Consider the following 27,285-nt stretch of genomic DNA (forward strand, 5'->3'; position numbering starts at 1 on the left):
CATAATTGTGCAAGGATGGGGCGAGGGTTTGGACAAGGCCTCTATAAGACCTAGGATTAGAAAAGGCATTGTGCCTAAATATGGCTTGGGATTGTTTTTTAATGTGGCCTGGAATTGATGTCTTTGGTACCTAGGATTGGGCCTGGATGTGGCCTCTTTGTGAGCCTGGATGTGGGCTGGCACAGGATTAGCCAGGATTGGGTTGTATTGACATGCCTGCCGAGAATTGTGAAATTATCTTTCTTTTCTAATTTTAATGTGTAAATATTCTAAGATTATTTACTTATAAACATAAACAGTAGTTGTATTGTGTATTATGTCACATGGACTCAACATAGATTGAACTGCATTTCTACTTTTACGTATTGAGGCTGCAGTTTTTCTTTTTTTTGTCCTTCAGAAGCCAGAATGCACTGAATACAGCTGACAGCCTTACCCTGTGTCTTATGTGCAGGATTTGACGTACGTTTGTTCCATTAGACGCTTCAAGAGCTGAGGGGTAAAAGCACTTAAGGGCAACTTGAGTGCTGCAGTGTCGTGAACAGGAATAAAAATCATGCTCCTATTCAGTGGAAGTACTCAATTAGATCAGCTAAAGGCTTTCTGCCTTCTGTGTTAAGCAGGTGAAGCATTCATTTCCAGCCTTATATATATTTCTATACCTCCAAGCGATCACCAGATCCCATTCTGGGAACCACTGAGCAAAGGCAGACAGTTGACGTGTTCCATTGTTCAGATTCTTCTGGCTTTATAAGTCACAGAAATGTTGGACCCTTCAAAGACTCCACCCCAGCAGCAAACATTCTCCAGTCCCCATCCATTAAAGCTGTTCCCCCTCCAGCATGAGCATCTCCTGCTCTCACACATTCACGCTTGTTGTAACACTACAGAAACCATGTGAAGGAGATTGGATTGGCTCTCCCAGTAGCTCTCAGTTCTGACCCACATCTCAGCAGGAGTGTTTAATTAATGCAGAGTCATGTGATGCTTAATTTCTGCAGCATGTAAGAGTAGCATTAATCCTGCATTTGTCATGAGCTTCAAATAAATGTTAAACTGGTTCTTTTAAAAAGATATTTAAGCGCTGAATACAATCTGCACACACAATAACAGATCAGGCCTCTGGTTTTCCTAATGCAGTGTGTATCATTAATTTACAGTGTCAGTCTTAGTATAGCAGAGCCTTTGTTTCTTTGAACATATTTAAACATTTAGACCTGTCAGTATCGGTATAATTTATAACAATTTATAAAGAGTGAGATCTGACACATTTGTCCAACACACTAAGACAAATTAAATACAGATTTGTACTTAAAAGAGTACAAAGCTTGTTGCGGTGCTGTACCTTATTTTGAGGTAGAACATTCAGTGAAAGTCTTTGTGCACTCATGTTTTTGTACCAATAAAAATGATAAAGAATATAAACATTATCTTCAACTGAGTATGTGTCAAGAACTTCATGACCCAAAATTATCTGGCATTTTAAAATGAAAAATGTATAATAAAAATGTATATTGTTTATTAGTACAGTGATACAGAATACCGAAAGACTCATGGGCACTTCTCCTTGATGGAAACAAAGTGAGAAAGTGGAAATAGGTGCTGTAGGCAAGAAGCCATGCGGAGGAAATGAGCTATCTGCAAGTACGTTCTTGAGGGTGCACAGGGTAGCTTTATCACACTTTTTGCTTAACAGTGGAAGAGATAGTGATTGGAAGCTGATAATCCTGCAGCAACATTTTTGTACCCTTTCCATTTTATTTAAGTTATTTGTCCACTTCAGATTGACCTAGCATACTCAAGAATTGGATAAATAAGTGTTGTGTATATGTATTGTAGATACATAGATAGATAGATACTTTATTGATCCCCGAGGGGAAATTCTAGACCAGATCCCCCAAGAAGGACCACCACCATCACTCCCACATACTGACCCCAAAACCCAAAAGTTCAGAGCAGCATGAGAGCAACGGGTACATCTGGTTTCTCCCAAACGCTAGACATCACATGATGACATCACTGATTCTTTTGGCATTACTAAGACTTGTATGCTTTGTCTTGTCTTTAAGATCATTTGATAGGACATCTTACATTTATTACTACTAAAATTAGATTAAAATGCAGCACATTAGCTGCAGATGATCAGACCATGATCAGAGAGGGCAATATTTCGGTTGAGGTGAGCAGTTTAACCATAGTCACATCCGAACAGCCCTCTGAGGCCTTAAGAAAGAAAGTTTTAGATGCAGATGAATCTGGCAGTATATTTACAAAGATCTCAAAACAATTAAAAATCACTCTTTCCACTATCCCCTAAATCATTTCCAGGTAAAATTGCTAATAAAATGGCCAGGGCATGGCATCCGAGCTGCTCAAGAACAGACCCCCCAAGTTGCGTAAAAAAAAATCTCAAAGAAACCAAACATTTAATCACAAGACCCACAGATAGCTCTCACCTAAGTCAGTGTTAAAGGGCAGCATCTACTATCAGAAATAAGCCAAAAAGTCATGTGAGAAACTTTGCTGCCCAAAAAAATAACACATTGGCATATTAACATAAGGCACGATAGGTGCAAACCTAGCACAGCATTTAAGCACAAGAACCAAAGACCAAGTCTTTGCATGGAAGTGGAAACATCATTGTTTGCTGCTGCTTTGCTGCAAGGAGGGCCTGGCAAATTCCATATTTTTTATTTTTTTAGCCGGCATGTACATATTTCGTTAAAAAACAGACTTAATCATTTTTTATTTACATACAGTAAGTTATATAACATAACCATAAACAAACTCTCCAGTAATTAAACGAGAAAAGAACACGTATGCTTTGATCGAACAGCGCCCTCCTCCGACTGGACCTCCACAAAATGTATGAAAACACATTTAACAGGGATGTTTAACTTATTCCACTAAACAACACATTTAATACAAAAAAAAACACAATTTCTTTCACAGATTCATCTGTTCAAAGGACAGAAATGCAGTTAATAATAAAATTGTTGATACAAGATGACAATATTTTCGTTCACTTATTCAAATGATACATTTTAAATATCTACATACTACATACTACATAATATTTATTTCACCTTAAGAAACGCAACCTCGGACTATTCAGTCTTGCATATTTAGAAACATAGCGCGATGTTGAACTGTGGGAGTTGTATTCCATTTTCTGCTCGCATCTGCAACACCTTATACGGTTACACAGCTTACTTACTACATTTCCCAGAATCCTTCGCGCGTGGTTGCGAAAACGTTAGAGAAAATGAAGAATTTCTCCGCAGAGTTCGCTTACAGGTGAGAATCTTTAGTTTTGTGGTAAATGTAGTGGTAAATACTTGTATAGAAGATAAAAACGGAAGAATGTTAGAGTAAACGTCGTTTTAATGCGCAAATGTGTGAGAGAACGGAGTGATGGCGAAAAGTTCCCCCGCGTTTGGAAAGAAGCCTCTCACGAGCTGCTGTTAGCTTAGCCTAGTTAGTGGCGAGCTGTAGCAAAAACACACGTTTATACAAAAACAGCAAAAACAGATTACGGGGTGGGTTTAGTTTATAAGTTGTGCTTGTAGTCGATCTTTTCACGCTGCTGTCGGTTTGACTGGAAGAATATTTACGCATATCTGACAGTTGGAATCGCGTAGCTTAGCTTAGCCAGTGCTAACGCAGAAAATAGATTTATATTCTGATCTTAGTTTTGGGTTGTTTTAACCCGGATTATTAAAATTGAGACTGGAGACCGACAGTCCGTCTCTTTCATATAAAGCGCCAGACTGTTATTTTCTTTAGGTAACGTTACTTATAAAAGGTTGACTTTTTGTTTGACAATGAGAAACTTTAGCCTGAATTGTAGCTACGTTAGCTGAGTGGTGTTCAGATGTGTTGTGTTTATGCTCTTACAGCCCTCTCTGTATGACTTTTTTGGATAATTCAGGTTTACTTCAGTAGCTAAATTAGATGTCTATAGCTAATGTATGTGTAATAAAGGTGGTTTCATTGCGACCTTCCAGCTGATAGAAACACACTTTAACTATATTTATTTTCCATTATAAATCAGGAAGAAACATAATTGATAGCTGGTTCAATTGGATGTACTTTAAGGTGTTATTGCAAATGTGTATCATGTAGTTTCAATAGGTTCCTTCATGATTTGCTGAGGTGCTTTTTTCCCTGATTTGGAAAAACGCTTCACAAATCCATCTGAAAGGAATTTCACCAGTGTCACAGTCAGAGTGGGGTTTGGAGTGAAATTAGGCCTCCTGACCTATAATGTTAGTGGATTTTTTTACAGTGGTGAAACGTGGAACCAGGCTTCACCAGGGCTACCACACAAATATAGCAGTTTTGTCTACTTTTCAAACCCACCAGTGAAACTACACTTGTCTTCTGAGTTTTATATGGATGTTGATGATTGTTAAATGTGGGAAAATATTTTCTTCAGTAAAATGCAAGGGACTGCTTTTGTTTTCACTATAATAATGTTATAACAATATAAATAAATATACAATATTAAAGACATGTATTAGACCAAGATCTCATGTATCAGGCAATGTTATTCATTTAATAACAATCTAGGAGGGAGCTTTTAGAGGTTTAGAGGCTTGGTTCCATTACCTGCCACTGCAAACAGTTATGACTGGGTAAGTTTCTCTAGAAGGGAGTGTTTTACACCAAACCCACTCCGAAGGATTTTAGTCACATTGTTTTCATTGAATCATTTAAATATAAAGGGTATTTTTCTGGGTAATGCTGATATGTGTGTGGAGATCTCATGTTCAGAAATTTTCTTTGTTTTTCCCCTCATAAAATTATTTATTTGTTTATTTATTTATTTCAGCATCTTTTATGCCTTAGAATTAGGCAGACTAAAAGAGTCCTGTTCTTGTTTATGCTCTGTGAAAATGAGCTCAGGCTAAAACTGTCTTAATAATGTTAGCAGGAATTGGTCTGGCTAAAGTGCTGTAGACTTAATAGATAGGCTTGTAAACTTGTGTATTAAAATCAGGTTGTTTTGCAGCATTATGTTAAATATACATATATTAAATAAAGTGTTTACATACTGTGTATAGCAGGATATGTTACACTCAATTTACACCTTCAGGATTAAATAATTCTCACTTTTTTCGGGTGTGTTGTTTGTGAGAAACTGATTAGTTCCTTGTGTTATATAATTATTTCTGTGGTTTCCTTCATTCTGGTTTGAGTAGTGCTGGCAACACCGCACCTTAGGATGAGCTGTTTGAAGCGTGTTGTTTAGTGTTTGATTACTGGAAACTACTGCTCTGTCTGGCCTCCTGAACCTCAGCCAGCTGAGTCACAGTCGCTCTAATCCATCTTATATTTGCACTTCACCCAAATCTGTTACCTAAATCTGTACAGTCGAGCATTACCACATCTCTCAGTGGCTGTAGACTGTTAGGTCTGCACATTAATTTATTATTTACTCCAATCATTTTTTTTGCATAGATTTCTCATCTAACCTGTCCAAGATATAAGCAATGAACTGTGTTATACCAAAGGCACCACCACAACTCTATCAAAGATAGTACTCACGTAGCAACATCCTATCAACCATGGCGATATGGAGAAAAAAAAAGAAGATCTTATCAGGATATAGTTTTCCATGTCAGTGGATATGGATATTTATCATGATATAAATCAAATCACTTTCTGTCACACTTAAATGTTATTTTTACCCATAAGTAAGAGAATATAAATAAAAATATAAAACTTAAATCCTGTATATTCAAAAGGTCAAATGTTACAGAATAACGAAGTAAACTAACTGTAAACTAAATTCTGTTTTGTTGAAATTCTGGTCAGTTCCAAATAAATAAATGCTTATTAGCATCATATTTAAGCATCCGGCAGAACGCGTTAAAAGAATGGCCAAGAAAGGCGTTTAATGTAGCTATATTGCTAGAACTTACAATGATTGCTGTTGGCACTCTCACCACCATACACACACACACACAGAGCATGAGCACAGAGCACTCACTATCTCACTCACTCACTTACTATCTCACTCACTTACTATCTCACTCACAAACTCTATTCAAGCTACATGATTGGTTCAGCGTGGCGCTAATCCTATTCTCATTAGCTGTTTCCATTGTCTGTCTGAAACGTCCCCGGAACGAGTCATGACAAAGTTTTATTGACTTTTTTTTCCCCCCGAAGTTTTATTACATTACTATTAAGGGAAAGTTATTTTGCAATAATTATCATTATCATTTTATTGCACAGCACTACTATTAACCATGTATGAGACCATCACAACCACCTAGCAGGCCTATAAGTGTAATCTGGGACAGTGAGATGGCTTAGCAACACCCAATTAGAAATGTGGTGATGTCGCATCAAAGTAGCCAATTAGCAATGCTCAGCCACCATGCACGGTACCAATTAATTTAGCACTTTACAGTATTAAAAAATTAAATAATGTGAAAAGTGAGTGTATCTGACTGTATGAGGTGGGAGTATCTTTACAGTGTTTAATGCTGTATTCTGTTTGCAGGCTGTGAAGGCCCTACTCTACATGGCTTTGATGGATTATGAACTCCGGTAAAGCGTGCTACAACCGTTTTTCAGGAGGATTGCCCATTGATGCCACTGTTAGTAGTTTATCTGATGTCAGTAACTGGGTGAGAAACACAGCGCTGTTCACGTCAGTAACGAATACAGTGGAGGTGTGAATTTATGGTACTTTTTAGAAAAAAAAAAGCGTATTATTAAGTAAGACCATAAGTTATTTTAATCACACCAATGTCTGACTGTTTGTGATGCTTCATGCAGACCAGAATGGAATCTACTTTTGGACCCACGTTTTCTGCAGTCGCTCCAGTCAGCAAAGGTAAACACAAGCTGCTTGGCACTGTATTTATATTTCTGTGAATATGGAAACAGATGATCTGCTAGGTCTGCATTGTAAAAATGAAACACTGGCTCAGCTTGTTATAGCTTATTTAGGTGATTGATTATCTTTACATCAACAGCAACATATTAGAAATTGTTGCATGTAGATAACTTGAACTTATAAAACAGTAGTGGAGATTGACCCAGTTCTACCATTGATCAGCCTGAACGCCCTCGGGCTGTGCAGTGAGATTGATCCATTGTAATAACCATGTTGTGAAATTTCAGCCGAGACGACCGGTAATTACAAACAGCACCGCAGGACCCCTTCGTCCTCCAGCACCCTGACCTACTCTCCACGGGACGACGATGATGGCATGGTAATCACAGTCCAGCTCTGCTGGAGTCCACTTCTTAACACTGCCTATTACTTTAACAGCGTGCCTGTTTACCAGAACCAGATGAAGCCAAAGACTATGCTTTGAAGAGTTTTTGGTGATGAATCAACACTGGTTATAAAATTTAACATACAGAGTCAGTTTAAATGTCTAAATGTATAAGATATCCTTACAAAACAACAGACACTTAACATCTGTGGTGTGAGTTGGAGTGATTCCTTTTAAGATGTTTTAAAGTGCTGAAGTACTTTTGGATGATTTTTGTATGTACTTTATTTTCAAACCTGATCAAAATTACATACCAGCACTGAGGTTTTTTGTGGCTGAGTGCAGTCAAATACTGCTCAAAACATTTAGCGTAAAGCTTGTAATTTTAGATTTCAGGTGCAGTTCAGGAGGAACTTGAAAATATCAGGTCTCTGGATGCAGTTGGCCATTTAGAGACAATTTCCTAAATGTAAATTTTAAAGTAAATTAATAAAAAAGTAAATACAAGAAGAAGGTTCTATGTTCTGGACTATTGCAGATTTCTGTGTGGTTTGTAATGGAACAATGACAGATTATGATCTGGGCAATAAATTGTTTCTTTATCGGTCAATAATCTGAATTTGATAGTGAGTTCTGTAGCCTGACACTGATACAGATATACAGTATACAGTACATTGCTCTGCTCTGCTCACACTGTGTGTTCAGCAGAACAGGTGAAAAAGCATGTTCAGTCCATATGCTGCAGTGCAGTGGGCATTCGTTAGTTCTGCTGATGAATTGCTTTTCTGTTTTTATCGTTCTCTGATTACTGCTGAGGTCTGGCTCTACCTGAGAGACCAGCAGGCTGTCCTCTTCTATCCAGCCAGCTGCAGTGTCCAGATCTTACTGCTTCCTGGCTGAGGACATATTTTTTAATAATTATGTGAACAGAGGAATTCAGGAATTATTGTTTTTACAGCTAAACATCCTGATTTTGTGTGTTTGTGTGTGCGTGCGTGCAGCCCCCTATCAGTACACCACGCCGGTCAGACTCAGCCATCTCTGTTCGCTCTCTTCACTCGGAGTCCAACATGTCACTGCGCTCCACTTTCTCTCTGCATGAGGAAGAGGAAGACACGGTCAGTAACACCCTCACCTAAAATACGCTAAGTTAGCAAAAAGTCTACATCTGCAACACCACATGATACAATACACATGGGGTAAACTGACTCAGTATTAGTATCTGATGTTCCACCCATCTGTCCTATTGTATGATCAGAATAGCTCATAATTTCTGTTGTCATCAATTTCTGTAGCAGTTCATTGCATGTTGCTTTTACAGTTAATTTTCTATATATGGACAGCAGACTACAAAGAGAAAAAGTGTGCTTTTCAAAATTTAAGGCGCAATTTTCCAGACAGAGATTTAGTCTAGTGAAACCTCACTGAGTATACAGCGTTTTGAATGAAGATTTGAGACTGTAAGAAAAGTAAAGTTGGGAACTAGGCTCCACCATTTATATAAAATGCATTTAATGTGCAGTTAGTCACACGCTGCTAAACCCACCCCTGCTTAAGGACCCTCCAGCCAGATCGCCAGCACACACAGCTGTCCTCTGTCTCTACATAAGGTTAATTGAGCCTTTTACAAAACGTCAAAATCAGCTGTCCATGGCAAAAAACAAATGTATTTTTTTTTTTACTCCCACTCATTCTTTCCATCCCCCTCTCAGGAGCCACAGGTGTTTGCAGAACAGCCATCAGTTAAGCTGTGCTGCCAGCTGTGCTGCAGTGTTTTCAAGGACCCTGTCATCACCACCTGTGGGGTGAGCATTCCACCCTTAAATTCTGGATACAGCCCACATATTGATTTCCTGTCAGTTTTGACCCGTTTCCTGTGGCTGTGTCAGTGACGACTGCAGCTCGGAAATTATTTTAATAACATTTATTTATGTAAATAAATTAATGTAAACTTTGTATGTAAATAAATTTTGACAATTGACTAGAAATACAACAAATAAAAAAGAAACAAATACACTGGTAATTTTAGATTTACCAGTGCTCTACTGGAGAAAGAGCAGTATTTCCACGCATCATTTATTTTTATCTATTAAGTTATTTAAGAAAGTGTATTTGGTGTTTATTTAAAGCAGTTTTCTGCTGCTTGTATAAATCAAAAATATAGCTTTTTTCAGTCAGTGTGATAAGGTTTGTTCATTTAAATTACCAAAAACCAAGATTTGATATTTGTGTTGGTGAGTTTATTAAAAAAAAAAAACACTAATATCTATAATGTCTGATTCAGGATTTAATTAATCCTGTAATGAGCTGGTTATTGTGATTATGAGCAGGATTCTTAATTATAACCCATGTTAAAATCAGTCTCTTTGTTTATGTTCCTACAGCACACCTTCTGCAGGCGATGTGCTTTAACCTCAGGTAGGAACATTTCTGACCTCTCCAACCTCAGCAGTCCACTTGAACCACTTCAACCTTCCCTTCCTCATTTCAGTGTTAGTCGTCAGTGAAGGGGAAACATCAGGGCCTCACTACTTCCTGTTAGAGTTTGTCCCCCCAGTTTAGTCATTTCCAGTCCTCTCTACTATCTACCCTGTGCTATCTGTGTTGTAAAGGGGGACAGCTAACAGCGAGACAATAAAAATGTTACTTCAGAATATTAGTATTTGCATTATTGCACATTGTTGTGATCAGAGTCTGTTTGCTGCACTAGCGGGTCTGATATCCACCAGTCACTTTCCACAGGTAAGTGCAGGTCAGCCTGACTGTGTATTTGTGTGTGTGTGCAGAGAAATGCCCAGTGGACAACTCAAAGCTGACCGTGGTGGTGAATAACATCGCTGTGGCTGAGCAGATCGGAGAGCTGTTTGTCCACTGCAAATATGGCTGCCGGCCCTCAGCCTCGGGCAAACCAGGAGCTTTCGAGGTCGATCCACTGGGCTGTCCCTTCACCATCAAACTCAGCACCAGAAAGTGAGAACATGATTATGCTCCTCTTTGTCTCTTGAACCCATTTCTCGTCAATCTCCAGATCATCGCTAGTTTAGTAAATGGATGTGGTTTATAAAATGGTGTGACCTTCTTTAGTCCAGGACCACAAACTTCTCCATAGAGCTGAATGCTGGGAGAACTGGAACCACTTTCACCTCAGCACAGTGTGCGCGATCACTGTACGCGTTGTGCTGCGGGCTGAAAGTCAAAAAAACTCACAAAAAGGGAAGTTTTGAGGATAATAGTGTATAAGGTCTATCTGTGCTGACATTAATCGCTTTTCTTATTATGTTATTTATTACTGGTTAACAGGCTGTTTCAATGTAATCAGTCTACTGTAGTTCAGCAAAGCAGTCTTACTCTGATTGTCAGTCATTACTAAAATCTTATTACCTATATTAACTAGAGGGTAGTTCTTGAGTTGAGCTTCCTCTGGTTCTACTTGTTTCTGCAGTGAAACATGCCTTTTCCTCTCTCTTACAGTCACTTCAGTGCTGGAGGCCTGGGCTCAGGGTCTAACTCTAACATTTGTGTGTGTATGTGTTTTTGTGTGTGTGTGTGTTTGTACAGGGATCATGAGGGGAGCTGTGATTACCGTCCAGTTCGTTGCCCAAACAACCCCAACTGCCCTCCGCTGCTCACCATGAACCTGGAGGCTCATCTGAAGGAGTGTGAACACATCAAATGCCCTCATTCTAAATACGGGTATGTGAGAGAAAAACACACACACACACATGTTCAGTGCTTAATCCTTACCGTTTGTGCACAATGGCAGCATCATTTTTATCACTGTAATTTATTATCAGCTAAATAAGGTGCATTGGTGATGAGCCTGTTAGTAACTCTGTATTAAATAAATAATCTAAATTTTATAGATTTAATATTTTGTATGCATTACTGATATTTATTAGCACACATATCATTATTATTTCAGCTGCACCTTCATCGGTAACCAGGACACATATGAGACCCACCTTGAGGTGTGCAAGTTTGAGGGTTTGAAGGAGTTCCTGCAACAGACGGATGATCGCTTCCATGAGATGCAGGTGACACTGGCACAGAAAGACCAGGACATCTCCTTTCTTCGCTCAATGCTGGGCAAATTGTCAGAAAAACTGGATCAGCTTGAGAAGAATCTGGAGCTCAAGTTCGGTAAGAGATGTCAGGACAATATTTCATCATTTCCATTTCTTTTTGACTAGGAATGGTTTAAAATGGAACCAAAACTCCCACAGCTGTGGAATGTGTGAGATTATGATTATTTGGCACTGACAGTGGCAGCGTAATAAGCCTGCATGTCTAAGGGAAAAACACAAATGGAAGGAAACCGTAACACCAATGCTCTGGCACCCAGGGTGCGGTGAGGGCTAAAGGGTTTGCTCAGTGGCCCAACAGTGGCAATTTGCTGAACCTGGATATAATTTTGCTCTAAGACACAACTTCAAAATCTGGTAGAAAATCTCTCAACTGTAGAGACAATTACTCCAACAAAGCGAGATATTTGCTACTGTCACATTTTAGACACAAACTAAACTTTTTAAAATGTTAAATGTTCTGTGATGTTTTTCAGATGTGCTGGATGAGAACCAGAGCAAGCTAAGTGAAGATCTGATGGAGTTTCGCAGAGATGCCTCTATGCTTAATGTAAGCACAAATATATGTCGGGATGTCAGGGGTGGGCAGTGTAACAAAATATAATACTACAATACTTTTTTACAGTGCACATATCACGTCAGGATTAATAAGTTGGAGCAGCCAAAATTTCAGTGATCGTGCCATATTTAGAACATGCTATCAAACAATTATGATATGCTGATTCTTATTAAGTGTTTCACTCTACAGAGGATAAATAGGATAAATTCTGCTCTGTGTAGTGTTCAAAATATTGTCTGAGAAGGTTTTTTGTAATCATTTCTAGCAGTATATCACAATAATTACTGATGTAATCACCACAATTGAGTAAGAATCTATTTTAAGCAGATGCTGCTTGCTGCAGTTAAAGCAGTCTTTCTTATTGTTTTCTTTATACTACTAAAAGCAGTACACCTTAACCATAATAATATTCTTTGATCTGTCCTGATCTTGAAGAACCTGTTTCACTATAGGTGATTTGGATTTGATTAATAGCTGTCTGGCATCTTGAATTTGGGGCATGGTTAATTCTCTCCCTCCCTCTCTCCTCAGGATGAGTTGTCCCATATTAATGCCAGGCTGAACATGGGTATCCTGGGCTGTAAGTATTTCTTATTACCCCTTCTTAAACAGTGATACTCTAGCAGTGTGTTTAATTGGTGTGTCTGTGTGTTGCAGCGTACGACCCTCAGCAGATCTTTAAGTGTAAGGGCACATTTGTGGGCCACCAGGGGCCGGTGTGGTGTTTGTGTGTTTACTCCACCGGTGACCTGCTCTTCAGCGGATCCTCTGACAAAACCATCAAGGTGTGCTCTCTTTACATTGAAATTCCACACCAAGTTGCTTTGGATGTATTTACAAATGTTTTTAGCCAAGCAGAAATATATATGTATGTATATATGTTCTAATTTTAGTATTGTTTACCTTTATTATTAATATTTATTTTTTGTGAGTTCAGGTATGGGACACATGCACCACATATAAGTGCCAGAAGACGCTGGAGGGCCATGATGGGATTGTGCTTGCATTGTGTATTCAGGGGTGAGTGTGTAAAAGTGTTTAGATTTAATGACAGGAAGACTACATTCTGTAAGTAAAATCTTTGAACATGGCTTCTGGCCAAAGAAACCGATGTAAAGAAGCCTTTGTTCATGGAAACAGTCAAACAGAAAATCGGTTAACAGAAACAACCTTACAGGTCGGAGACCAGATAAACGGGTGAGCGCTGTATACATACATTGGATTTGATTTGTAAAAAAAGGTTTGGTGTTGGAAACAACCATAGGAAAAGATAGAGCACATTAAATTACAATTTGTTATATTAACTACCTTATCTGGATCCTAAACAACACTAGATGGAACTGTAACTTGTACAACTTTCTGTTAAAATTTAATCAAAAAGAAACTTGTCTATCTCTCTCTGTTTTGCTCGTGCTCTGCAGGAATAAGTTGTACAGTGGCTCGGCTGATTGCACAATCATTGTGAGTGAGACTCTTTGAGTTACCATCAACTCTAAATGTACACACTTTTCTTTTTAAAGTGTTTCCTGATGTCTGTGTGTGTTTGTGTGTGTGTGTCTCTCTCCTTCCTCAGGTTTGGGACATCCAGACCCTGCAGAAAGTGAACACAATTCGTGCACATGATAACCCAGTGTGCACACTTGTTTCCTCACACAACATGCTCTTCAGTGGCTCCCTCAAAGCCATCAAGGTGAACTTTAAGCTCATAGTTTAGAGATGTGTGCTTAGTACTCTCCAAAAGCACCTCCACATGGTCTAAATAAACTCACATATCAACCAATTATTATTTTTTTCTCTTTTAAAATTATGAATCTTTTTTTATTGTGTTAAAAGAGCAGAACAGAATTTACCACTGTGATGGCCAGAGTCTGGCGCTTCTAATAAGAGTCTAGCGGTGATGGCCTGGTGGTCTGGTGGCGATTTCCAGAGTCTGGTGGTGATTTTCAGATTCTGGTGGCAATTTCCAGAGTCTGTTGGTTCTAATAAGAGACTGGCGACGATGGCCAGAGTCTGGTGCTTCTAAGAAGAGTCTAGTGGTGATTTCCAGAGTCTGGTGGCGATTTCCAGAGTCTGGTGGCGATTTCCAGAGTCTGGTGGCGATTTCCAGAGTCTGGTGGCGATTTCCAGAGTCTGGTGGCGATTTCCAGAGTCTATTGGTTCTAATAAGAGACTGGCGACGATGGCCAGAGTCTTGTGCTTCTAATAAGAGTATAGTGGTGATGGCCAGAGTATAGTGGTGATGGCCAGAGTCTGGCGGCGATGGCCAGAGTCTGGTGCTTCTAATAAGAGACTGGCGACGATGGCCAGAGTCTGGTGGCGATTTCCAGAATCTGTTGGTTCTAATAAAGAGACTGGCAATGATGGCCAGAGTCTGAGGAATTCTAATAAGAGTCTAGTGGGGATAGCCAGAATCTGGTGGCGATTTCCAGAGTCTGGTGGCGATTTCCAGAATCTGTTGGTTCTAATAAGAGACTGGCGACGATGTCCAGAGTCTGGTGCTTCTAATAAGGGTCTGGTGACGATAGCCAGAGTCTGGTGCTTCTAATAAGAGTCTGGTGACAATAGCCAGAGTCTGGTGCTTCTAATAAGAGACTGGCGATGATAACCAGAGTCTGGTGTTTTTAATAAGAGTCTAGTGGTGATGGCCAGAGTCTGGTGGCGATGGCCAGAGTCTGATGCTTCTAATAAGAGACTGGCGATGATGGCCAGAGTCTGCCGATGATGGCCAGATTCTGGTGCTTCTAGTAAGAGTCTGGCGGCGATGACCAGAGTCTGGTGCTTCTAATAAGAGACTGGTGGCGATGGCCAGAGTCTGGTGGCGATGGCCAGAGTCTGGTGGCGATGGCCAGACTCTGGCGGCCAGGCGTTTCTAATAAGTCAGGCGCTTTCTACCATAATAAAACTTGACATGCACAGGAAGAGAGAAAACACTTTAGCTCTGGTCATTAGAAGAAGGCTTGCCTGAGGTTCACCTGTGTGCGACTCCTTTGTCTGTCAATAGCTCTTTTTCTGTTCCTTGTCTGCTCTGACATGAACTTTCTCAGTTTTTTTCTCACTGCTCCAACTTAAAAAACCTAAATGTCTACAGATAACCCTATTGTGATTTTAAAGCACCAAGCAAATAGCATGCCAACATATCACTTTCTGCTTGGGGGTGTGTTCCTAGTATTTACCATAAGGCGAGACCCTCTTGTGAGTTGATAGGACTTGCAGCCCACCCCTACAGACCACAAGGCCATCTGAGAGAACCTTAATCTGTTGTAATGACTCATTTAATAATCTCAAACAGTATAAAATACATTGATTTACTAAAAATGTTGCAAAGCATGCCTCTAAAAGCACACACTGTGTTCTTGTTACCGGGGTGATGGTGAGGGGATTTTAGGGGAGGTTGAGTATAAACAGCTGAATGATCTCATCACTGTGGGACTTTCCTAAGTACTTTCTCCAAGTTTTTTCTCCATGAATTAATGGAATGCAGTGTGTGTGTCTGTGCGTGTGTGTGTGTGTATGTGTAGGTGTGGGACATTGTAGGAACAGAGCTGAAGCTGAAGAAAGAACTGACTGGTTTAAATCACTGGGTTCGAGCTCTGGTCGCATCCCAGAACCATCTGTACAGTGGATCCTACCAAACCATAAAGGTCAGACATACCTAAAACATTTCAGTCTGTATTCTGTGGATTTAGTTAATAAAGACATTGTCGGAGTTAGACACAAACCTATTTTTTTATGACAATTTAAACAGTAACATTAATACCATAAGAAAAAGTATATATATATATATATTTATATATTTTATATATATTATTATTTACATTATTATTAGATGGATTTTTTTGGCTGGAGGTGCCGAAAGCAGAGCCCTGTACAGTAAATCTGTGGTTGCTAAAAGGACTGAGCTGAGTGAAAGGAGCTCAGTAGAGACATGCAGGACTGATACAACCAATGCCCAGGTCTAAATAAGGCTCCTGGGAGGAGAGGCAGGAAAGGGACCATCACTACACTCACTGTGTCTTTCATCTACAGCCCACAGACGCTGAGAGAGAGAGAGAGAGAGACAGAGAGAGAGAGAGATGGAAGCAGTAGCAGCAGAGAGAGGGAGAGGCAGAAGAAAAAAAGGGGGGGTGGTGGGGTCAGTCAGTTTCTCCGTCATGCTATATGGGAGGGATTTAAAGGGAGGGATTTGATTGGTTCAGCTTTTTAACACTTCATGGTTACTGTAGTAACGGGCAGTGACTTAGGGCTTTGGATGCGTTCAGTTTTTCCGTATCTGAAGAGGCTGGCTGGCTCTGCGGGGAATGGGACTCGCTCACTCAGCGTGCTGAGAAAAAGAGCCCGTGATTACTACAGCCTACAGTCTCTGCCACACTGCAGGTCAAAAATTTGGGTACACATTACTGTTCATTTTGTTTTAATCCAAACGATCAGGCTTTACTTGATCGCTTTCCTTCAACTGATGATCCTATTAAATATAATCAGTTGATTAAACACAATCTACTTCATCTGGTCTCAGTATCTGACATGTTGTTTAGTTTACAAACACATCATGTGATCTGCTGCTACACAGTGTCCTGTCCTATATTATATGTGCTTGTCTGTGGATATTGTATAATGTCTCATATAATATGCATCTATATGAACATATAGTGTACACGGTGGGATGCAATTTATCACAATATCTGTGAATGTCATGTTGTCCAGCATTTAAACCCTAATCTGTGCTTTCACCAATATTTTAGTTTAGTAAAAAGAAGCTTTAATAGCGGGCAAAAACTATTATAAACATGAAACTGAGTTGATGTCATTATGAATGATTTATGAATGCCATGAACACATAATTTATACGTAATTCTATGTATTTTGGGACATATTACCAAAACATCCACACAGTGTTAGAGAGTAAATCAATGTTTTTGTGTTTTATGTAAAATAAAACTGACAGTGTACTCTTTTTGTTTGTTGATGCTTTTCTCCCTTCAAACCAGATCTGGGACATCCGTTCCCTGGAGTGTGTCCATGTTCTCCAGACCTCTGGGGGCAGTGTGTACTCAATCGCTGTCACCAACCACCACATAGTGTGTGGCACCTATGAGAATCTCATCCATGTAAGAGTTCCTGATTAAATATTCCAGCTACAGCTACAGCTGTTAACCATTACTCTTTTATTCATTTATTAGGACATGCTGTGTATTGTGTGGAATAAAAAAAAGAAAATGGTTAATGCAACATATTACAAATAGTATCAGACACATATTGATGCTTACTTGTTTTTCTAATTAAAGGTTTTTAAAATGTATTATTAAGGAAAGTAATTAATTAATATTAGGGTTTTCTGTAGGAGTTGAAGCTTTTTACTCAGTTAAAAGTGTAGAAGGAGTGGTTTCAAAACTACTTAAAGTATAAAATTAAAAGTAATGTAAGGGGAAAAAATGACCTAAAGAACAAAAGCTTAGGCCATGCCACTGTGTCCTCCAGTGCACTACCCGCACTACCCAAAACACATTTTACTAAAAGCCATATTGACTATAATGTTGTTTTAAAATGTTAATGTTGATAAATTTGGGATGCACTAGGCTGTTCCCTGTTTCAGCTGCATAAATACCTATTGAAAAAACTATTTTTAGTACAAAGTAAATATATTAAAGAAGCTTAGTTGGACGTTTGCTTCGAGTTCTCTTGAGTCTCTGCACGGATCATCTTCATACTAGACTACATACGTCTGCTATGTTCTTGCTGGAGTGTGTGTGTGGTGTGTGTAAACCTATTGGGTGTCAGAATGGCATATGTTTATACTTCTCATCCAACCACAAATTAGATTCACTCTGAAACACATCTGGATGGAGAGATTTATGTAGATTTTTTTTAATGAAGACTAGCCAGAATAAAAACAAGATGAAATGAAATAGAAGTAACAAGCCTATTTTTTATGTAAGTAGAAAGTAAAATAATTACTTCAGTAAAGTATAGAGAACCCAAATTTCTACTTGAGTAATATAACAAACAAATTATTTACTTGACACCTCTGGAAACTACAAGTGTATATACATTTTAACTACATTGGTTCTCTATTTTTGTATAGCTTCAAAATGATCATAGAACCTTCTTTTTTGGTATTAAGAACCGGTTTTGCTGAGAGCTCCATAAATCAAAGATGTTGAATCTCTCCTCTGTCTCTCCAGGTGTGGGACATTGAATCTAAAGAGCAGGTGCGGACGCTGACGGGTCATGTTGGAACAGTCTATGCCCTGGCGGTCATCTCCACTCCAGACCAGACCAAAGTGTTCAGTGCCTCCTATGACCGCTCACTCAGGGTGAGGGGACCAGGCCTGTTTACTCTTTCAAGTCTATTTTTATAAAACTACAGCAGCTTTAGATCTGATTTAGCATTGCCAAAAAAATATGCGAACCCTTTGGGAATACTTTGATTTCTGCATAAATTGGTCATTAAAGTCACAACAAAAGACAAACACAGTCTGCTTTACCTTATACCACACAAAAAATGATACGTTTGCATGGTTTTATTGAACACCTCTAGATGAATGACTTTTTTAAGAGCTAATTGGAGTCAGGATGTGATAAGGTTGAATGTGTTGGTTAAAGCTGCCCTGCCCTATAAGAAAAAACAGTTTGCTGTTCTTAAGAAGCATTGCTTGATGTGAATCATGCCTCACACAAAAGATAAAGCTCTAAGAAGACCTACGTTCAAGAATTGTTGACTTGCATGAAGGGTTAAAAAAGTTTCTCTAAAACTCTTGATGTTCATGTGTCCACGGTGAGAAAGACGGTCTATAAATGAAGAAAGTTCAGCACTGTTGCTACTCTTTCTAGGCGTGGTTGTCCTGTAAAGATGACTGCAAGAGCAGAGCACAGAATGATCAATGAGGTGAGGAAGAATCCTAGACTGTAAGCTAAAGACTTACAGATATCATTTTAGTTGACAAATCTACAATAAGGAAAACATTAAACAAGAATGGAGTTTATGGGAGGAAACCACGAAGAAAGCCACTGCTGTCCAAAAAAAAACATTGCTGCATGTTTGAAGTTTGCAAAAGAGCACCTGGATGTTCCACAGCACTACTGGCTAAATATACTGTGAACAGATGAAACCAAAATTGAGTTGTTTGGAAGGAACACACAAACGCTTTGTGTGGAGAACACAATCATCAAAACCTCATCCCAACTGTGAAATATGGTGGAGGCTGCATCATGGTTTGGGGCTGCTTTGCTGCCTCAGGGTCTGGACGGATTGCCGTCATCAACAGAAAAATTAATTCCCAAGTTTACCAAGACATTTTTCAGGAAAACTTAAGACCATCTGTCCCCCAACTGAAGCTCAACAGAGGATGGATGACAACGACTCAAAACATAAAAGTAAATCAACAACCGAACGGCTTCAACAGAAGAAAATACGCCTTCTGACCTCAACCCAATTGAGATGCTGTGGCATCATGACCTCAAGAGAGAGATTCACACCAGATATCCCAAGAATATTATAGCTGAACTGAAACAGTTTAGTGAAGAGGAATGATCCAAAATTCCTCCTGACTGTTGTGCAGATCTGCTCTTCAACTACAGGAAATGTTTGGTTGAGGTTTTTGCTGCCAAAGGGGAATCAACCAGTTATTAAATACAAAGGATCACATAATTTTCCCCCCTCACTATGAATGTCAACATGTTGTGTTCAATAAAACCATGCAAACATATATTTTTTGTGTGGTATTAGTTTAAACAGACTGTTTTTGTCTATTGTTGTGACTTAGATGAAGATCAGAACACATTTAATGACCAATTTATGCAGAAATCCGAGTCATCCCAAAGGCTTCACATACTTTTTCTTGCAACTGTATCTGATTGGTGTTGTTTTGGCTGTCTGACTGTTTTACCTATGCAGGTGTGGAGTATGGACAACATGATCTGCACCCAGACTCTGCTGAGGCACCAGGGCAGTGTAACGGCTTTGGCTGTCTCCAGGGGACGCCTCTTCTCTGGAGCTGTGGACAGCACAGTGAAGGTTAGAAACCTGTCTCACACACTTATCACACTGTTTACAGGTCAATTACTGGGTCATCGTCGCTGAGTAAACGGCCAAGTGCAGGACCCCTGACCCTTTATCTTATGACCCAGTGACTGATCAGATAAACAAACAGAATGAAGTTCTAAGAACATATAAATCCAGAACGTAGCTTTAATAACAGTATTATACAGAACATTTTATAACAGTAATATACAGAACAAAGTTATAAATAATATTATTGGTGTCAATTGATTACAAAATTTAATCAGATGAATCACAACAACATTGTGATTAACTGCAATTAATCACACTTGTTCTGCTTAAGACGCACGTTTTTATAGTAAATATTTAAATGTAAATAAAATAATGAATGTAAGAAATGTAAAATGCAAATATATTTATATTAGTGGTGTCAAATTAAAATACTAGTATACACTTGGTTGTTTGGGAGATAAAGCCAACGTGGGGAGCTTGCATAAAGAATGCATGATAAATGTATGATAACTTTAGTTTACTTTATTTTAAAGTTCTCAGCTTGGTTGAAAGAATTTCTGAATAAGAACTTAATTGGCTGAGTATAAAATGGAGTTTTCACACCTGTAGTTTGTTTCTATGGTCCGGATTCATTGATTACATGTGCACCAATAAACCACACGAGCACATTGTCTTCTGTAATTGGTCAGAACTCTCTGGCGCGGGAGCAAGAAAGTAAATATAGTAAGAAGATTCTGAGTTCCAGACCAGCGCGTATATGTGTGCAGTGTGAAGCTGCTTTAACACAGAACGCTGAAAATGTGCCGCTGAGCTTTTAAACACAGAGTTTTTAATGGGATGCACGGGGCAGAGTTGCGTAGCTGCGAGTAGTGAACGCTGCATGAAGGAGCAGTTTCTGATAAGATTTAATATTCAGGTTGGAAGTTCTAATAATAATATTATCCAGTACTTTTCTCTGCCTGACTGCAGTTTGTTCTCTCTTCACTCTCTTCAGGTGTGGACGTGCTAAAGAGGCTACAGCAGAACGTTACAGCTTCTCCTTGCTTCTGAACCACACAGTGGACCTGTAACTCAGTGTGGATTTATATTCTGACTTCACCACTTTTAAAGAAGAGGCCAAATGCAGGGGAATGAATAGGGTTTCCTGGTTTTGGATCTAAGACTAAATGCAGATTAGCAGCTGAACGAGGCTGTTTGCCTTAAGAACTCCACAGCCCGTCTGAGTCTCGCTATCAGCTGATTTTGGTCATTCAAGGCTTTAAAACGGCCCCTGTAAACAAAGTGACTGTCTGGGTCTGTAAATAGCGCCTGTGCTTGGATTTAATGAAGTCTGCTCTTTCTGATCTGCTTGAGCTGATGGTGCAGGCTTCGTTTTTTGGACAGTGACCTTGGAGCCTCAGTGTGACTTGGCACGAGTGCTGACAGAACGTCTTTCTGAACAGGAAGAAAATTCCCAGTGCAAGCCGTGAAAAAAACAGCAGGAAGCCACAGAGGCCATTTGATCCGTTTTTAATGAATTTTAATCAGAATGTGTGAGTAGAGGGGAGCGTCAGTAAGTTCCACTCACAGCACAAACTGTTCTGTAACCAATCCGCTTCACCATCACTCCAGATTTTCTATTTTTCATTTAAAGCACTCTTATTAATCCACTCCAACTTCACTCTGTATTTTGTGCTTTCTTATTTGTTACACTGCAGATACGTGTTGTATAAGTTTATATTCATACTCTGGTTTAAATATAAAGAAGTGGGTGTTACTGCTGCTGAAGGTGGGAGGAGCCATGTTGATTTGATGTCATACTCAGAGAAAACAGCGTGTCATCCCAGTTTTGGAGCATTTATTTTTTACTTTTCCATTTGGGAGTTGGGATTTATGAGCACTTGTTACATGCAGCTTTAGCTCAATTCATTTTATGGTTTCTGCTGAAAGTATCAAAGCAATGTTTAATCTAAACTTTCTAAAATTGTGCTCTGCATTCAGACGAAATAGCACCACTACTCACACACACTGATACTCTCAGTGAATGCTAAATGAATGAATGCTAAGTGCTTACTGAATGAATTATAACTGAATGAGTGCTGGATGAATGCTAACTAAATAAGTGAGTTCTTAGTGTTTAAGTGCTAACTGAACGATTGTTAGCCGAGTTTATGCTGTATGAATGCTAAGTACTAACTGAGTGAGTGATTACTGAGGAACTGCTGAACCAGCGCTAACTGATTGAATACTAACTGCATTGGTATCATAGCTGTTAGTCTGTTGTGCTACTGCAGTGTCTGATGAGAGAAATACCTGCTCTGTCATGTGTTTGTGTCAGTCAGATGTTTGGGATGTTTTTTAAGATGGTTTGAACTTTATCTCTCCAAGACTGAAAAACAGTAACAGTGAGAGAATTCATGTCTCAAACAGAAGTGTTTTCCAATGTTCTCAGTTGCCAGAGCTTGTGTGAAGTGTGTGTATCCCTGATGTACAGTGGTATGAAAAAGTTTAAAATTTTCATGATTTTTCTGTATAAATCATTGGTTGTTCAGATCAGAAATTTCAGTTAAATATATCATATAGCAGATGAACACAGTGATATTTGAGAAGTGAATGAAGTTTATAGGATTTACAGAAAGTGTGCAATAATTCTTTGAACAAATTTAGGCAGGTGAATAAATTTAGGCACCCCAACAGAAAAAATACATTTATATTTAAGAGATTCTTCTTTTGCAGAAATAACAGCCTTTTAGCTTCCAGTGAGAGTCTGGCTTCTAGTTAAAGGTATTTTAGACCAGTTTTCCTTAGAAAGCATCTCCAGTTCAGTCCGGTTTGATGGTTTCTGATCATGAACAGCCTGCTTTAAATCACACCACAGATTTTTAATAATATTCAGGTCTGTGGACTGAGATGGCTGAACAACCATGATTTCTAAAGGAAAATAATGGAAATTTCAGGGGTACACAAACTTTTGTATACCACTGTACTCCTTCGTATTCACTTTTTCATCAGTTTAGATAAATAGGAGTCTGTAAAAAAGAATCAGTGCACTTACAGTGGTGTGAAAAAGTGTTTGCCCCTTCATGATTTTCAATTTTAAATGTTTCAGATCATCTAACAAATTTAAATATTAGTCAAAGACAGCACAAGTGAATACAAAAAGTATTTTTTAAATAAATGTTTTTAGGAGAGAATAATTCCAAACCTTAATGGCTTTGTGTGAAAACATAGCTGTGGTTTGTTCATAGCTGTGGTGGAATATTTCTAGCCACATGCAGGTCTGATTACTGCCACACCTGTTATCAAGAAATTACAGGACCTGCCTGAAGTAGGTCAAAAGATACTTAAATCTGTACCTCATGCCAGTATCCAAAGAAATTCAGGACCAAATAAGAAAGAAAGTAATTTAGATCTATCAGTCGTTTCTAAAGTTTTGGGACTACAGCAAACCACAGTAAGAGCAATTTTTCACAAATGGAAAAACAGTGATAAATGTACGCGGGAGTGGCCAGACGACTAAAAATACCCCAAGAGCACAGCAACGACTCATCCAAAAGGTCACAAAAGACCCCACAACAACATCCAAAGAAATGCATGCTTCACTTGCCTGAATCAAGGTCAGCATTTATGACTCCACCATAAGAGAGAGACTGGGTAAAAAAATGTCCTTCATGGCAGAGTGCCAAGATAAAAAACACTGCTGAGCAAAAAAGAACATTAAGCCTCGTCTTAATTTTGCCAGAAAACATCTTGATGATCCCCAAGACTTTTGAGAAAATACTGTTTGAACTTACAACAATAAAGCTGAACATTTTGGAAGGTGAAAAAAGTAACACCGCATTTCATAAAAAGAACATCACATCAACAGTAAAACATGGTGGTGGTAGTGTGATGCTCTGGGCTGTTTCGCTGCGTCAGGGCCTGAAAAACTTGCTGTGATAAAAAAAAAAAAAAGTGAATTCTGCTGGCAATTAAAAAATCCTGAAGGAGCATGCTGACCATGTTTGTAACCTGAAGCTGAAACAAACTTGGGTTCTGCAGCAGGACAATGATCCAAAACACACCAGCAAGTCCACCTCTGGATGGATGAAGAAAAACAAAATGAAGAGTTTGTGGCCTAGTCAAAGTACTGATCTGAATCTGATCGAGATGCTGTGACACGACCTTAAAAAGGCCGTTTAAACGGAAAAAACCCTACAATGAGGCTGAATTACAACAATTCTGTAAAGAAGTGTGGGCCGATTATTCTCCACATCGCTGTGAAAGACTTATTGCAAGTTACCGCAAACACTTGATTGCAGTTATTAGGTTTAGGGGCAAACACTTTTTCACACAGGGACATGTAGGTTTGGATTTTTTCTCATTTAATAATAACATTTTTTTTTGCATGACAAACATGCAAAAAGTCACAAAGGGGGAAACCCTTTTTAACACCACTGTATGAAGTTACTGCAGACTGAACATACAGAGCCTGGTTTTGAGGTGCGGAGGGTGTTTAAGACTGCTCTAGCTAAGAAAACAAGAAACGGTGTCATGGAGTGCCAAATGTTTAAATACAGAATCAGTGTTGAGTTTTCTCATGCAGCTGTTTTATTTTAGTGTGATTTTAGCATCGCCTCTTGAACAAAATCACTAAAAGTTGTGAATACATTTTATTGTACTACCACACTTGTCTGTGATGTGCTGTTTTTGTGTCTGATATTGTGGATTCTTTTTTCTCTACAGTCTCTGATTATTAAAACGATCAGAACACATTCCTGAATATGCCATTAAAGTAGTGCAGATTTTTTTTCAGATAATAACCAAATGAGCTCTGTATATTTAAACCAACCTCCTGGTACAAAGTCAGGATAATGCCCCAGTCAGCCCGTGTGTAAATATAGCAGATAGAATTCTGAAGAATACACAGTGGGGGTGTGAAAAATCCTATACTATTTCAGCAAATAACTTTTTAAATCTTACTGTGGCTCCTGCACTTGCTATTAAGCTACTGCAAATTACCTAAACTACAGAGAACATGTAATGAATTAGGTATTATTTAAAAATACAAATATTGGTCAAATTCATTTTAAAACCTTTTTTAAGGGCCAAAAGGCACAGTATTCTGATAATGACACTTAATTGTAGTGTAAAAGCATGTAATCGTGAAGGGGCTGCTTGTTATAATGTGCAGAGAAACTGCAGAGCTGTGCTGAGAGCTGGTCTAGATCAGTTACTGTATGTGATGTGTTCGCCCTCTAGTGTACAGCTTCAGAATTCCATTCTAACAAACACCATTCTTATATATATATATATATATATATATATATATATATATATATATATATATATATAAACACTGAGTTAAAGGACTGCTACACCAGCTCTTTATAGTCCAGTGTTTAAGAGTGGCGTAAGAGTAAGAGAAACTGCAGAAATTCTTCCTCTCTGTACAGTGTTGGAGAATGGAACTAAGCATTTTATTTATTCTACAAACTCACCAGTGATCCTAATCGTGTCTCCTGAGTTTAATATGGAAGGTTGATTTATTTGGCTATTTTTTTGCCTGACAAAATAACTTATTTCTCATTCCTCTGCTGTTTTAATGTTTTGATAAGTAAAGGACAGGAAAAATAGCTGAATAAGAGCTGGAAGTTCTTACCTCACTGATTAGCGCTGGAGCTACAATTTGAATTAAGGTAGTTTAGTCTAATGCACGTTTATTTCCCACCATTTAACCTTACAGCTATAAAGCTAATGTACCTGATACATAGTGGATGCTTATTCCCAACCAATTAGCAGTGAACCCATTAGGCTAATGTAGCGAACAAGTTATAACCTAGCAGCTCAATAGAATTGGAGCTGCAGTGGAAGATATTAAAGATAAATGCAAAGATAAACCAACAAATGCACACTTATTTTTCACCAGTTTTCACGTTTTGAAGCTAATGTAACTTATATGTAGCGGGTGTTCCTCAGCAATTAGCTCAGGTGTTAAAACGCTAATGTAGCTAACAAGTCATTGATCACTTTTTCCACTTTACTTGTGTTTGATGCACAAATAAAATGTGGCCTTTCCCTTTAAAGCAAAAAATCGCTGTAAAATGGACTTTGGGTGTAGTGAAACATGAAAATGAGGACAAACTTTTGTTAAATAGCCTACCCTGCATTCCAAAATACAGCACTTTTAGCCAATACTCCCAACAGGCTTACAGTGCTAGCCCATACGAAGAAATCCGTATTTTTACACCATTAACAAACTCAAAGTAGCCCCACATTTCACTGGTAGAATTCTGAGGTCACTACTTTTTGCACTTTTAAAGCTCTTAGTGCCTCATTTTAAATGTCAGATCCCTCCAAATCCTACCAGTGAAGTATGGAGCTAGTTTGAGCTTGTAAATGGAGTGAGAATAGTGATGTGTTTTCCTCTAATGCTAAGCTCCTATCACTATTGTTGGAAGTCTATTGGGAGCATCGGCTAAATGTGCTTTATTTGGGAATGCTGGGGGAGAACGGAGGTGGACTAATCAATAAAGTTTGTACTCATTATCATGTTTCACTACACCCCAAGACCATTCACACAAATCAAGTAAAACACACTGGCTTAAATTTGGACAACATAATCAGAATAACTAATGTTGATTCTTATAGTAAGACTGATTAAGATTATTCCTAAAATATGCAATAAGCAATAAAGCTTAGTAAGACAAAAACATATATCCTATCAGAAAAAAAAAAAAAAAAAATTATTGCCTTGAAATGAGATCATGTCACGTGCTAAGATTTATTTTTTTTGCAGTGTAGCTCCAGTGTAAAACTAATCTGAACTAATATCAGTGTAAATGTTAGTCTGTAGAGGTGTTGAGGGAGGTGTGGTGGGGTTTGATGGAGGCAGTAAGGAGACAGAGCGCTGCTGTTTGTATAGAACATTTATCTTTATTAGAGCAGGTGGTTGTTGTGCATCACTGCAAGCACACCACATTTCCCAATGCCAGTCACAGCAGGTCATATACAACATCGACACGATATACAGCCTGCACACACACAGCAGTGCAATCGCCTGTCCTCTTTTTTACACTTTATTTCTCTGCAAATAGGATGAAAATAAAATCTCCATTTTTTTACCAAATAATATTTTGCACCAGAACTTTCTTTTTTTTTTAATAATCTTTTTTTTTTTAATCAGCAAGAAAAGGCAAAACAAACATACAAACAAAATATAACCAACGACAGTAAAAATGACAGTAATGCTCTTTAGAAAATGGAAAACTGGATGTTAATGAAGAGGATGAAGTTTCACAGCAACACATTCAGCTATTTACAAAGCTGGAGGATGGCAGAGAAAGATGCCTAAGAGCTGAATCAACACCAGAGAGGAGAGAACAGAAAAAGAAACGGTCCATCGGCAGTTTCAGAGCAGAACCCAGCACAGATCTGCTC

The 27,285-nt window shown here is 38.7% G+C and overlaps 1 protein-coding gene across 3 annotated transcripts; it reads left to right on the forward strand.

Moving 5' to 3' along the window:
- Window positions 1–3,155: 3,155 nt before the first annotated feature.
- On the forward strand, window positions 3,156–24,628 carry traf7 (TNF receptor-associated factor 7). Of its 3 annotated transcripts, none has more exons than XM_022686373.2 (21): window positions 3,156–3,297; window positions 6,515–6,641; window positions 6,793–6,850; window positions 7,141–7,232; window positions 8,240–8,356; window positions 8,951–9,043; window positions 9,623–9,656; window positions 10,025–10,208; window positions 10,797–10,931; window positions 11,161–11,378; window positions 11,797–11,870; window positions 12,411–12,459; window positions 12,537–12,664; window positions 12,817–12,899; window positions 13,301–13,340; window positions 13,453–13,569; window positions 15,398–15,520; window positions 16,865–16,984; window positions 18,059–18,190; window positions 19,771–19,890; window positions 20,882–24,628. In XM_022686373.2, the coding sequence occupies exons 2-21, from the start codon at window positions 6,552–6,554 to the stop codon at window positions 20,894–20,896; spliced, it is 2,022 nt and encodes a 673-aa protein (XP_022542094.1). In that variant the 5' UTR covers window positions 3,156–3,297; window positions 6,515–6,551; the 3' UTR covers window positions 20,897–24,628. The 3 variants fall into 3 exon arrangements, with proteins under 3 accessions (XP_022542094.1, XP_022542095.1, XP_022542093.1); XM_022686372.2 differs by having other exon boundaries at window positions 3,157–3,297; window positions 6,515–6,686; XM_022686374.2 differs by lacking the exons at window positions 6,793–6,850; window positions 7,141–7,232.
- The last annotated feature ends 2,657 nt before the right edge of the window (window positions 24,629–27,285 follow it).

Source organism: Astyanax mexicanus, chromosome 19 (assembly GCF_023375975.1).
Source record: "Astyanax mexicanus isolate ESR-SI-001 chromosome 19, AstMex3_surface, whole genome shotgun sequence".
In the NCBI taxonomy this organism is placed as follows: Eukaryota; Metazoa; Chordata; class Actinopteri; order Characiformes; family Acestrorhamphidae; genus Astyanax; species Astyanax mexicanus.